At 41.2% G+C, this 14182-nt stretch overlaps 1 protein-coding gene across 3 annotated transcripts; it reads left to right on the forward strand.

Annotated features, from left to right (window-relative positions):
• The first annotated feature begins 8270 nt into the window (after window positions 1-8270).
• BEX3 (brain expressed X-linked 3) lies at window positions 8271-9989 on the forward strand. 3 transcript variants are annotated; one of them, XM_054473054.2, is made up of 3 exons: window positions 8271-8532; window positions 8958-9036; window positions 9381-9989. In XM_054473054.2, the coding sequence occupies exon 3, from the start codon at window positions 9410-9412 to the stop codon at window positions 9743-9745; it is 336 nt and encodes a 111-aa protein (XP_054329029.1). In that variant the 5' UTR covers window positions 8271-8532; window positions 8958-9036; window positions 9381-9409; the 3' UTR covers window positions 9746-9989. The 3 variants fall into 3 exon arrangements, with proteins under 3 accessions (XP_054329029.1, XP_054329030.1, XP_054329028.1); XM_054473053.2 differs by having other exon boundaries at window positions 8471-8532; window positions 9428-9989; XM_054473055.1 differs by lacking the exon at window positions 8958-9036 and having other exon boundaries at window positions 8322-8532.
• The last annotated feature ends 4193 nt before the right edge of the window (window positions 9990-14182 follow it).

The following is a 14182-nucleotide window of genomic DNA, read 5'->3' on the forward strand; positions in this document are numbered from 1 at the left end:
AGGTCTGCAGAGCTCTTCCTGCTGTCATACCAGAAATCAATCTCCTAGACATCATTTTTTTTTTTTTTGAAGACTTCACCGGCAACTGCATTAGGTCCTCTTACTCTGTGCTCCAAGTGCCCCTTCAGCATTTACAGCACTAAATTTATGGTTTCCTCCCATTAATTCATGAGCTCAATGAATATGAACGTTATATTTACTTTGTTCTCTTTTATATCTCCAGGGCCTTGCCTAGCACATGATAGATAATAAATATTTATTGAACTAAATTTTTATTTTTATATTTTTATCAAATGGAAAGAGCTATGTCTTGGGCATCAGAACTCCTAAATATGGCCCTGAGATTGAGAAGTGGCTATGGGCAAGCAGTGCCTAGCACAGAAAAGTGTTCAAACAATATCAAATAAGAAATGGTAAATGAAGAAAAGAATGAATGAGATTTAGATTGGGGACTTACTAATAAATAAAACTGAGTAGTGGTTAAGAACATAGACTTAGGAACTAGACTATATGAGTTTGAATTCTTGCTCTGTCACCTCCTGTCTGTTGCTTAACTTCACTGTCCTGCAATTCTTTTATTTGTAAAATAGAGAATACTACTAGCACCTACCTCATAGGATCTTTGAAATGATAAATGAAATAATGAATATACATATACAACAATGCCTTGCATATATCAGCATTTATATGTGTTATTTTATTTTCATCACTATGTATGTGTAAGAAAACTAGGATAATTCTGTATGTGTTATTTTATAACTCAAATTTTCAAAATACTTAATGCGTTTTTTTCCTTCTCCTTGCCAAAAGGATACCTTTTCCTTGGAGACAATTTAGAAGATAGAAGTAATGATGGCCAGTATCAGAAATGCATCTTTAATTTCAAAGATGAAAACAACCAAATGGAAGTGGATGAGAGAGGGGCAGGGGCACCAAGTCACCAGGCAAGGTTTCTAAGTGTAAAATGTAAGCACAAGATACGTTTATGCTACTACTGCCTGGGTCTCTGAGAGTCATGACAGGAAATATAGCCCCTAACTCAGCAGCTGGGGCAGGAGTGTAGTGAGGGAGGAGGAAGAGAGGTAGGAAAAAAAGGTGTGTGTGAGAGACAGAGATAAAGAGAAAAAAATGAATATTTATCTTTGACACTTTAATTAAAGATAGATAAAAATCATCTGTATACCAATACCTAAAATATGTTTTAGTAGTATTCTAAAATAATGTATTGCTTATCCTCATGTCCACCTAATTTACTGTAGAATACTTGAAAAATGTGGAAAGTCATAAATTGGAAGATTTATGATTTGTACTTATCACCCATCATCAAAAGAGTCAAAACTTTGGGTGCTGAGATAGCCGAGACTGAGATCACTAAAGGACAGGCTTATCTGGGTCTGTCAACTAGAGGGTTCACATGTAGCATATCCAACATGGCCATCTCAGGGCTTCAAAAACAAATGTTTCCTGTAAATAAGGGTGAAGCTGTATGGTCTTTTATGATTTGGCCTTGTAATTCACATAGCATCAGTTCTACTCTATTCTACCCTATTGATTGAAACTGTCATAAGCCCTCTTCTAAGATTTAAGAGGAGGGACAGAAGACTAAGATTGACAGATGGCAATCATAGATAAAATATTCAAATATTTCCTCAGATGTTTACACACAATATGCAAAATCCTAGAAGGTAAATAAATAAATAAAATAGGCCAAGTTCTATGGACTGAATGTTTGTGTCCCCCCAAATTTCATATGTTGAAGCTTAATACCCAGTGTGATGGTATTTGGAAGTGGAGTCTGTGGAAAGCAATTAGATCATGAGAGTGGAGCCCTCATGAATGGGATTAGTGCTCCTACAAGAAAAGACATGAGAGAGTTTGCTTCCCCTCTTTCTGCTTTCCACTATGTGATGTTACAGAGAAAATCACCACCTGCAAACCAGAAAGTGGGTCCTCATCAGACATCGGATCTATTGACATCTTGATCTTGCAGCAGAACTGTGAGAAGTAAATGTTTGTTGTTTAAACCACTCAGCTGCTATTTTGTTATAGCAGCCCAAACTGACTAAGACACTAAGAAAACAAACAAGTGAAAAAGAAAAAGATTTCTTTCCTGGGAGTTAGTAGATCTAACAAAGCTATCTCTACATCTAGTTCTACTACTACCCTCTTGGTAACCTGGGCAAGTCCCTTAATTTTTCTGGGTCTCAGTTTCTTAATTTGAATAATAGGACTCTTGTACTAAAATATTTCTAAGGTTGTTTTGGTTTTCATAATACACAATCTGCGAAGGCCTAGTACTTGAGATCACAAACCCTACCCTATAAATCCAAAATTAGGCAAAGGCATAGAAAACACAGCCATAAAATCCACTGTTCTATAAGCCTACTAATCCATTCTTTTGGCCTCACAGTTTATTTTATTATCCTATTTCAATGGGCTTGAAGAACATACAATGACCTGGGACATAGTCTGTTGGGCATCCAAAGCAGACAATGGTTTGTGACAAAAGTCTGTCTAGGCATGTTGACAGACTTCAGTCTTTCTTCCTGAGATATGAGTGTAGTTAATGAAAACTCAGGGAAGGGACTAGAGATAATTGTTTTCTTCTTTAATGAGTCTGGACTTTAGATAAATAAGGGAACTTCAAAAAACAACTTCATCCTGTGCTTTGGGAGACACAGGATTGAGAGTGAGGAAGTGTGTGGGAAAGGTCAGACGGACCTTGAGGCTTCCTCTTCAGTTCAGCATGTCAAAGCACCATATCTTGGGGTACCAGTTTCTAAGCCCCAACATTACCCAATATAATGGAAGGTCTTTGACAACAGGGCCCTTGTCTACGCTGTTTCCTCCTGCATCCTTAGTACCTAAAACAGCAATTTGCACATGATAAATGCTCAACTATTATTTGTTAAAATAATAAATTTTTTTATTGACCATGTTTATTTCTTTTGTAAACTACTTATTCATATCCTTTGCTCATTTTCCCATTGGTACGTTCATTTTTTTCTTATTAATTTGTAAGAGCTCTTTAAATATAATGGATGTTAACTTTCTTCTTCTTTCACATATTGTTGGTTTCCTAGGATGGCTGTAACAAAGTATCACAAACTAGGTGGCTTAAAACAACAAAAATGTGTCCTTTCATGGCTCTGGAAGCTAGAATTTCAAAATCAAGGAGTCAGCAGAGCCATGCTTCCTCAGAGACTCTAGGTAGAGTCTTTTCTTGCCTCTTCCTAGCTTTTAGTCATGGTTGTCAACCCTTGGCACTCTTTGGCTTGAAGCTGCATCACTATAATCTCTGCCTCTGTCCTTAGATTGGTTTTCCTCTTCTTATAAGGACACCAGTCATATTGTATTAGGGCCCAGCTTAATGACATCACCTTAATTTGAATATATTTTCAAAGGCTCTGTTTCCAAACAAGGTCACAATCAGAGGTTATAAGGCTTAGGACTTCAATATATATTTTGGGGGGATACAATTCAACCCATAGCACATATAGTATAAAAGTATTTCTCCAGTTTCTTCTCTGTCTTTTAAATTTGTGTGAAAAATCAGGTTCCCTGGCCAGGCGCGGTGGCTCACGCCTGTAATCCCAGCACTCTGGGAGGCCAAGGCGGGCGGATCACAAGATCAGGAGATCGAGACCATCCTGGCTAACATGGTGAAACCCCTGGCTAACATGGTGAAACCCCATCTCTACTAAAAAATATAAAAAATTAGCCGGGTACGGTGGCAGGCGCCTGTAGTCCTAGCTACTCGGGAGGCTGAGGCAGGAGAATGGCGTGAACCCAGGAGGCGGAGGTTGCAGTGAGCTGAGATCATGCCACTGCACCCCAGCCTGGGCGACAGAGCGAGACTCCGTCTCAAAAAAAAAAAAAAAAAAAAAAAAATCAGGTTCCCCTTGTTGCACTGTATACTACCAATGGAACTTACATGGGAGTAGTAACAGTGAAATAAGATAAAGTGACTTCATGAACGTTTATGCACGAGTTTTGTTACTCCTCAAAGTTCATCCCTAAGTCCTGGGAAAAGTAAGAAAGGTGCTCAACTCAGCTTAAAGCTAGAAGGGCCAAAGGAGTTCTCTTGGCCTACACATAGTCCAGCTAATGTCATCAGTTTAGGAGACTGCATAGGGCAGAGCTCCTTTTCCACCAGAGTCCTAAACAACAGGAAGGAGTGGCCATGGGTCTCTGGTGTCTCAAGATATTATCTGCAATCCATGAAATAAAGAAAAGAATACCCCTCAGTTCCCCAATAGATAATGAGGTGCTGAATATTTGCTGCTTTCACATTCAGACATCTGAGTCTCATAGCCCTTTTATTTTTTCAGACTAGATCTCTTGAATTAAATATATTATCTCCCAAATCATTGAAACTCTTACAGAGACACCCTTAAAATTTCATCAGATTCATTCCATATTTTGGAAATCTTGGCATCAAAGTTATAATGGCCATAGCTGAGAGGAAAGCTGGAGTAGGCATAATTTCCTATATTCTTAACACTTAGTTTCAGTCTGTAATCAGTGCTTAAATTTAGAGAGAAAGAGAGAATCACAATAAAAGAGTATCAGTAAAGCATCAGAGAGGTACATAGAGAACCTATTCTAGGCAGGAACAGAGATACCCATACCCACAGGGCCCACTATCCCAAGCCTAGCATTCACACAGGAGAGATAATGAGAGGAAAATAGGACAATAACCACAGTCCAACCAGGTGCATTTCAGACAAGTACATGTGAGCCATGTCATGGCAATACACATAAAGATTTCAGCAAAAACGAGCTTCCACTGATGGGATACTAATACAATAGAGGGATCTTCACTAGTTGAGGTCAAATCATGAAACAGTTTTATTTTTCCAATAGCTGTATCAGCAGTGTTCTTTCTATCACTCCCTCCCCCACTTCACACGGGGCAATGGGCTTCTTTAACTACATTTCTGTCCAGTTCTCCAATTTTTCAGTCACTATTGCTTATTAAAATAGTTTCAGTCAAACTAAAGATTTGGTTCTATTCATTTTCAAATGCCAATCTCACTTTTCATTCTGAGTCCTCCTGGTGCCTCCAGGGCAGATTAGAATTGAGGCTCCTGGGCTTGAAACATGTGTAAAACATGTGTGTGTGGGGATAAGAACCATCTAATCAGTTCACCTTCTCTCTGCCTTTTGGGACACATGAATCCCAAATGCAGAATATAGTGTCCTTCTAACTTGGCCTTGAAAAAATTTCTGTTTTTGTTCTCAACAGTGTGCTATCTATTTCCAACTCCTCAGAAAACTTCAAGGTCAAGAAAACATCTCAATCAACTCCTATTCACAACATTTTAGTAAAGATAACAGCATTTCCAGGACAATTTTCACCTATCTTTAAAAAATTACTTTATTACAACTAATCTATATAGCATAATATCCAATCTGGATATTACAAACAAATGTCTGTTTTCATCCAAGGAAATTTGGTGGTTTTGAACAAAGGATTTATCCAAGATGGGTCAAAAGGAAAACAGCAAAGCATTTAGCCACCAAAAGAAATAAAAATCCACTTGCTAAAGTTCATATCCAATAGTCACATCACAGTGGCTTCTCAGCTTTCAGGAGATTTTTTTCTAGGTAATTCTTAATTTTCATAAAAGCTTTTCCATATTGCCCTAAATACAGTCCCCAGAATGAAAAACAACTAATTCGCCTCAGTACTGGATACATTCACTCAACAAATATTCAGTAATCACCTACTTGGTGCAAGGAACACTATTAGTCACTGGGTATGCAAAACAGAACACAGCAAGCATGTTTTGGGCCACCATGGATTTTAAGAACAAGTGGGTCTAGCTAAGGAAAGAATCATACTCTGCTACTCTTTAAATCATGTTAGAAACCATCTAATAACAATAAAAATAACGTCAACAAAAATTGATGATTTACTAGGCTATGTAGTAAATTCTTGTTATGTGTAATTCTAACAATCCTTGTTTCACAGAGGAAGCACACAGACCTTGATAAGTAATTGATCCAAAGTCGAACATCAAGTAAACAGCTGACTGAATTTGAAGCCAGACTTGTCTGATACTACTGTTCATGCTTTGAAACTGCATCATTCCAGCTGATATCATTAATATAGCAATCTGTATAAAAAGTTCTTAACTGTGAGACAGAATCCAGGAATCACTAACATTTCCTTAAAAGACAAATATTGCATGTGATTTTATAATTTGATGTTTTGGAGCTATGTACTAATATATCCATATACCTCTAGAAGAATATATATGTAATTTTATATGGAATACATATCTCTAAAACCTCTAACTACATACGCACTGGGCATATACTCTTCCTTTATTCACTGTGTCATCTGGTTTAGCAGGGCAGGAAATTCTACAGGAGTTTGGGGCCAAAACTAGAGTTAGTAAGCATTTGTCTGGTTTGTCTTGCCTCAGTGCTGCATTTAATGCTTTTGGTTCCTTATAAACAACAGATATCAAATATTTTTTATAACTGCCACTTTCCTAAAGACATCTCTATTTTCTAGCTGTGATAATTTTTTGAAAAATGATTTCAAGTTGGAGAAAGGAACATTTGCACTCAGGATAAGGTTCAGTCTCAAGTTAAGTTGTTTCACACACCCCCTGCTGATTTCTAATATATTTTGAAACATTCGCACCAAAGGGTAGATGGTTTTGAAACTAATTTCTGCATAATATGTACTTAACTTCTGAGCTTATACTAAGAAGATATTTGTAGGGATGGTTTGAAAGGTTTGGAAAGGAAAGCAGAGAATAAAAGACTCCCTTTCTCTCATGACTGTGGTATCAAAAACATCAAAGTTACATAAAATGGTGAAGATCTGACGACCGGACTGCTCCCTGAAGATTTACTTTACAGATCATTTCGAAAACACCAACTGTGTTCAGGAAGAGTCCCGCCTTTCAGGCGCCTGTAGTCCCAGCTACTCCGGAGGCTGAGGCAGGAGAATGGCATGAACCCTGGAGGCGGAGCTTGCAGTGAGCCGAGATCGCGCCACTGCACTCCAGCCTGGGCGACAGAGCGAGACTCCGTCTCGGAAAAAAAAAAAAAAAAAGAAAGAAAAAGAAAGACTCCCGCCTTTTTATAATTTTTTTAATTTTTTTTTGAGACGGAGTCTCGCTCTGCCACCCAGGCTGAAGTGCAGTGGTGCGACCCGGCTCACCGCAACCTCCGCCTCCGGGGTTCAACGATTCTGCTGCCTCAGCCTCCCGAGTAGCTGGTACTACAGGCACGTGCCACCACGCCCGGCTAATTTTTTTGTGTTTTTAGTAGAGACGGAGTTTCACCGTGTTAGCCAGGATGGTCTCGATCTCCTGACCTCGTGATCCGCCCACCTCGGCCTCCCAAAGTGCTAGGATTACAGGCGTGAGCCACCATGCCCGGCCAAAAATAAAATTTTAAACGAGCTAGTATGTATCAAAAGTAATGGTTTGATGTTGTGTGGAGCCCAGAGAAAATATTTTGTGTGGTACAGGTCAACATAAACAATGAGAGATTTCATTCTGCAGGATAAAGCATTTCCTTTTTTTTTTTTTTTGACAGGGTCTCGCTCTGTCGCCCAGGCTGGAGTGCAGTGGTGCGATCCCGGCTCACTGCAACCTCCGCCTCCCAGGTTCAAGCGATTCTCCTGCCTCAGGCCCCCCGAGTAGCTGGGATTACTGGCGCACGCCACCACGCCCAGCTAATTTTTGTATTTTTAGTAGAGATGGTGTCTCACCATGTTGGCCAGGCTGGTCTCACACTACTGGCCTCAAGTGATCCGCCCACCTCGGCCTCCCAAAGTCTGGGATTACAGATACGCCACCGCGCCCAGCCAGCATTTCTTTCAAAATTAAAAACTTATAACTCATAATTTTCTGAAGCATGCAGATTTTTTAAGGGAACAAAAAGAAATATATACAGTCCACTCCACTTCCTTGCCCCGCTTTCTGACAAGTGCCCTCCTGCCTCCCCACCTTAGCCCTCACTCTAAATTTTTTAGAAGGGTAGGACTTCAGGGGCTACGTGGGCATTGATGGCTGTGCACATGCAAGGGGTAGGAGTGGGAGTGCAGCGCAAAGCATGTTGCCAGGTAGAAAAGGAGAGAAAGCAGAAAAGGCCAAAGCCAAGGCCTGAAGTGAGAGGGGGGCAGTGGTGGAGGATGATGCAGACCCTCCCTGGTAACCAGAGGAGGGCAAACTCCAACCGCAGAGCCACTTGTGGGCCCTCAGATTGGAGAGGACCGAGAAGAGTGACAGGGCTGTGCGCTCTGGGGCACCTCACGCAGACGGGAGCAGGGAGGCTGTTTTTTGCGCGTGCATATGGCGGTGGCGGGGTGGGGGAAGGGGGAGATCCTGCTGCACTGGCCGCCCAAGTTGGGGGGCGAGCTCTGCGGTGACGCGCGGCCCTCACGTGACCCAGAGCTGCAGAGCGACGCAGCCTTCGGTGCAGTCGTCACTCGCGTCTGGCTACCAGCTCCCCGCTGCCCTGAGCTCGGCGGGCTGGCATCCGGCCCGGGGAAAAGCGGAGCAGGTAAGGGCCCCGGGGCCCGCGCGCCCCGGCCATGCCAGCAGCGGCTGACCAACCTCGGCGACAGGCGCAGAACAGCGCAGGGGGTCCCCGCCAGCTTTCTCCACACCCCAACATGCTTGGGAACATAGAGGCCCCCAGGGATGGGGAAGCAGGAGCGGCTGGGGTTCCAGGGGCGGCAGAGCCACCAAGAGCGATAGAAAACCACCCCCGAGTCCCTGCAGGAAAACAGGGAACACCGCGGGGGGCGGGGCGGCCGAGGGTGGGGTGGGGTGGGGTGGGGGTGGGCGGCGGGAGACGCGGGGCGCTGGCAGCGAGGGTAGCCCGGGCCCGGAGCAGGGAAAGGGCCGGGCGGCGGCGGGTCTTCGCTAGCGTTCCGCTGCAGCAGCCCCCACCCCTCCACAACCCCCACCCCGGCTCGACTGCAGGTCTGCGAGGATAAGTGTCTCCGCGGCGCACCTCGCGGCGAGAATCCGGAGGAGGAGGAGACTGCAAGGATAGGCCCAGGTCGGTGCGAGGGACGGTGGTGGGGCGGGGGTCGGAACGTGAGGAAAGCCCAGTCTGAGACCCCAACCCCCTCCACCCCATCCCCCACTCCTATACCGGTCCTCCATTTTGGTGCCTGCAAAGCTCTGGGAAAGAATCCTGGGAAACGAAAAATGGTGGGTTTGGGGGAAGGGAGGTAAGGGGAGAAAGCTGGAGGGAGGGGCTCTAATTGGAGGCCCCCTAGAGGACGCACGGAACTTCTAAGGTGGGAAAAAACGAAATTAAAAAATCCTTTGATATCAGGGCTGGTCAGTGCACCAAGCATTCAGTCTCTCTCCTTGCCTTTGTCTTACTTGTGTTCAAAGAAAAACAACCAGAAAAAAAAAATCTCATCATGGCAAATATTCACCAGGAAAACGAAGAGATGGAGCAGCCTATGCAGAATGGAGAGGAAGACCGCCCTTTGGGAGGAGGTGAAGGCCACCAGCCTGCAGGAAATCGACGGGGACAGGCTCGCCGACTTGCCCCTAATTTTCGATGGGCCATACCCAATAGGCAGATCAATGATGGGATGGGTGGAGATGGAGATGATATGGAAATATTCATGGAGGAGATGAGAGAAATCAGAAGAAAACTTAGGGAGCTGCAGTTGAGGAATTGTCTGCGTATCCTTATGGGGGAGCTCTCTAATCACCATGACCATCATGATGAATTTTGCCTTATGCCTTGACTCCTGCCATTTATCATGAGAGTAATACTGTGATTCCCGCTGTTTTCTTTTTCCTTGCATTTTCCTAATATGCCTTTACTGATCCGTTTGCTGTGAACCCTGTTATTTCCATGTGTCAAGTGGGTCTTGTGTTGCCAGCTTCTATTTGAAGATTGCCTTTGCACTCAGTCTAAGTTTCTGTCAGCAGTAGTTTCACCCATTTGCATGGAAAAATTTAAAGCTAATAAAGCAATTTCAAAAGCAATCTATACATTTATTGTCTCATTAAAAATGTATACTTACATATAACAAATGAACTAAAAAAAATCTGAGATTAAATACACTAGAGTGTTAATTGGTGCACATTTCTGTGTGGTAACTAATCCCAGCACTTTGGGAAGCTAAGGTAGGCAGATCACAAGGTCAGGAGATTGAGACCATCCTGGCTAACACGGTGAAACCCTGTCTCTACTGAAAAAAAAAATACAAAAAATTAGCCGGTCGTGGTGGCACATGCCTGTAGTCCCAGCTACTCGGGAGGCTGAGGCAGGAGAATGGCTTGAACCCGGAAGACGGAGGTTGCAGTGAGCCGAGATCACGCCACTGGACGACAGAGCGAGACTCAGTCTCCAAAAAAAAAAAAAAAAAAAAAGATAATATGTGACTTTTTTCCTTTTATTATCTGGAGTTTGAGAAGCAATGAAAATTATTTTTCAATGAGATTATGAATGTAGTGCAGATACATAACAATACTAGCTCAACAAATTTGAAGAGTAATCTTTAAGTATCCTTCAGTCTTAACTGGAATGATAAACCTTCCCTTTATTACAGATACATTCCTTTAAAGAGCCCGTTTTCTGCTCTGTGACATGGGGAAAAATGCTTGTCTTACAGGGCTGCTGAGTGGAACTGATGAAATGTGGAACTGTGTTGGGCTGGCTTCTGTCCCCAACTCCCCAGCATTTAACAGGACCAGGACCCCCATCAGGTACTTAGTGAGGACTGGAGGAATTATCACTCATGTTTACAAGTCTAGACAGTGAAAATAGGTGGGTTGCCCCATATCATTCTTGTTATTTGCAATCCTCCTGCTCCCCTGATTACTGCCTTCTTAATTGGCAACACTTTCCCTTCTGCTGGATCCTGTTTCTGTTGCTGTTGATGAGGTGCTAGGGTCTTCAAGGTAACAAAGCCCCACTGATTTCTCTGGAGTCTCTGGTGAGCCAAATCCCCCTTTGACCTCTATAGAATTGTGGAGAATGTCTTTATACCTTGAGAGTTATGTTTATCCTGGTGAGTACAACTCTTGTGGTTCTTGGGATTACCTTGGTTCTTAGAAAAATAGCCCTTTCTGGTTTTCTTTCATAACTCCTTCAAATAACTCAGACAAGAGTGCACTGGGGCCTAGCTGAGGAAATGCATCTGAGTGTGCCCTGAATTGCATTACTGCAAACCTCCACAATACAAACAGGCTGAAGGCTTTATTTGTGCCTGTGTTTCTATCCTTGATACGGATTTTCTCAAAGGAGACTCTTGGCAGGCCTGCCCACCCAGTTTAACAGACTTACCCAGACATGTAAGTTACATTGGGAGAACAAATTTTCTTTAAAGCGGAAACACACTCCCTTCTTGTCCATACCTGAACCATGAAACTACTTTGTAAGTTCTTAAAAACTATTTTAAGTATTTGGCATTGTCATTTCTTTGTGAGTGTGTGCCCTTTTCTCCAGTTTCTGGTATGGTGCCCGACATAGTAGATATTAAATTATTAATTATTTTGATTGATTAATTAACTAAGAGTTAGAAATCCAGCTCAAAACTGTCCCTAACTCACTATCCTTAACTAAGGGGCCAAAGGCAAGTAACTAGTTATGTGGAAAGCATTACATTATTTCCAAAGGAACATAGCAAGGAAAGTTTCTAACTCAAATTCTGTAAACTTTTTTTTAAACCTTGTATATGTTAGTGTTTAGGAAAACATAGACCCCTTACTTGCATCATAATTACCTAGGGAAAGTGTTAAAAATGTAGACAGTTGGGTGCTCTTCCCACCCCCAACCAGCCACTGTGACCACCTGAATCACCAGAATCAGGAATTACTATTTTGAGTTTCCCAAGTGATTCTCATGCATCTGAGTTTTGACAACATAGGCATAGAGAAACACTGACAGTAATTACACCATTTTACAAATATCGTGATCCAAATTACCTTACTTATTTGATTCCACAATGCATATACGTTTCCAAAGTACAGCATTCCAAAATTAGACTACGTTAGACCATCAATATATGTTCATACTTAAACCAGTACTGTTTTATCTTCTTTTCAAATATCCTATTAAACTAATGCTTTATCATGAATTTATTATTAATAATAAATGTGTAATAATTATGAAATTATTAAATAAATTATGCATTATTATTTCTATGCCAACCTGTGCCCTTTCACAACAATGATTTTGTTTTAATCTCCCTGGAGCTCAGTTTCTAGCACAGTGCCTAATATAGTAGATGTTTCATAACATAATAATTCATTTACTAATTATTAAATTATTTCAGGATTGTAGTTTATCTAAAACAATATATAACAACATTTTTGAGCCTGTGGAGTTTTTTTAATGCTTTCGTATTTTGAAAGTTTCTATAAAGAACATTTTAAAATGTTAGTACTTCTTATAATTATTTGCATAATGTCATCATACATATTTGGATCATGGATATAGGGAGAATATAAACAAAACAGTAATCCAGTCATCCAAAGATACCATTTGTAAGTTTTTTAGTCTTCATCTTATATTTTATCATGACAAAGCTAGGCTTAGAGCCTCTTATGAGGAACACTGCCTCTTTCAAAGCCCCTGCCAAAGAAATATGTTTAGCTTGCCATGTTTGTTACTATTTTTCTAATCTCTCCTCTCCACTTATCAAAGCTGATTGACTCATTTGATCAGCTTTCAGTTAGTTAGCTCCTGATTTTCAAAACTCAAGCCATCACATTTCAGAAGTCCACTCACAGTGATCTAATGTCCAATTTTGAAATGTATTTTGGCAAATTTAGAAATATAAAGTAAATATATTTATTTACTAGAACAGGACAGAACTATTTATTTACAAAACTTAAAAATTGTCTTAGAAGTAGAAAAAGTTTTGAGTTTCATAAATGAAATGGGCAAACTTCCATGTCTACTCTGTCTCCTTTCCTGACATCACATGTATTATGTAGTAAATATTTTGTTTAGAAAAGTCCAGTTTTTAAATTTTCAGAAAGATAGCATGTTATGTAGTCGATATTTCATGTGTAACCAGCTGGAATGCTTTCTAAGTGATATAGCTATACATAACCCAATAAATAAGGCATCCCTATAAACTTGAAAATCTAATTTTTAAAAAATTTTTGCCAGACATTTGAAAAGTCACAATTAGCATCTTTAGAAATTTACTCTGATGGAAAATATTTTCGATTTAATAAGAATAAACTTTGCTGAGTTTCATATGAAGAGAGAAATCTTCAGATGTATGCCCATTTAAAAAAATCGTTTTCGGCCGGGCGCGGTGGCTCATGCCTGTAATCCCAGCACTTTGGGAGGCTGAGGCAGGCGGATCACGAGGTCAGGAGATCGAGACCATCCTGGCAAACACGGTGAAACCCCGTCTCTACTAAAAATACAAAAAATTAGCCGGGTGTGGTGGCGGGCGCCTGTAGTCCCAGCTACTCGGGAGGCTGAGGCAGGAGAATGGCGTGAACCTGGGAGGCGGAGCTTGCAGTGAGCCGAGATGGTGCCACTGCACTCCAGCCTGGGCGACAGAGCAAGACTCCGTCTCAAAAAAAAAAAAATCGTTTTCACACAAATGAACTTTGTGTTTCTGACTGTAAAGTAATGCATTCTAAAGTGGTTTTTGTTGTTGCTTTGAGCAGAGGAAAAACTGTATTAAGAAAGTTTTAAAATATTTTCTTCAACACCTTGTTTCTTTTCCTAAGATCACATGAGTATCAATTAATTTTAAGTTGTTGTCTATTTTTTCCCTAAATTAATAGGTATTACATAGTTTGTAATTAAAATTTGATTTTTAAAAGAGGAAGCAAACTAATGTGTCAGTCATTAAAAGGGTGGAAAATTTGTTGAAAAAGAATAATGAATTTCAAACTAGTTCTGGATCCTTTAGCTGATTATGTAAACTTAGTAGTTATTGCCATAGTAACGTATTAGTGTTTACTATACATTGGTAAAATGGAGATGATAATTTCCAGGGCTGCTGTGAGACCCAAAGGAGATAAAGAGCATGTGAGTGAATGGTGTTGGATGACTTCATGTTTTCACCTGCACATTCAGAATCCAAGTACCTCAGATCCCCTTCAGCTGCTGGGAGTAGTAGCCAAACTATGTCACAGTCCCACTCCATCCCTCAGCTATGATGACCCACCCACTTCTCCCAGTTCTGCACTCTCCACTGGCCTTG

Source organism: Pongo pygmaeus, chromosome X, assembly GCF_028885625.2.
Source record: "Pongo pygmaeus isolate AG05252 chromosome X, NHGRI_mPonPyg2-v2.0_pri, whole genome shotgun sequence".
NCBI lineage: Eukaryota > Metazoa > Chordata > Mammalia > Primates > Hominidae > Pongo > Pongo pygmaeus.

Bases quoted from the DNA above. Each gene is read 5' to 3' on its own strand.
- BEX3 (XM_054473055.1), top strand. From the start codon at position 8,322: ATGGCGGTGGCGGGGTGGGGGAAGGGGGAGATCCTGCTGCACTGGCCG. The intron at 8,533-9,380 runs GTAAGGGCCCCG...TTGTGTTCAAAG, and splicing joins CCCGGGGAAAAGCGGAGCAG to AAAAACAACCAGAAAAAAAA.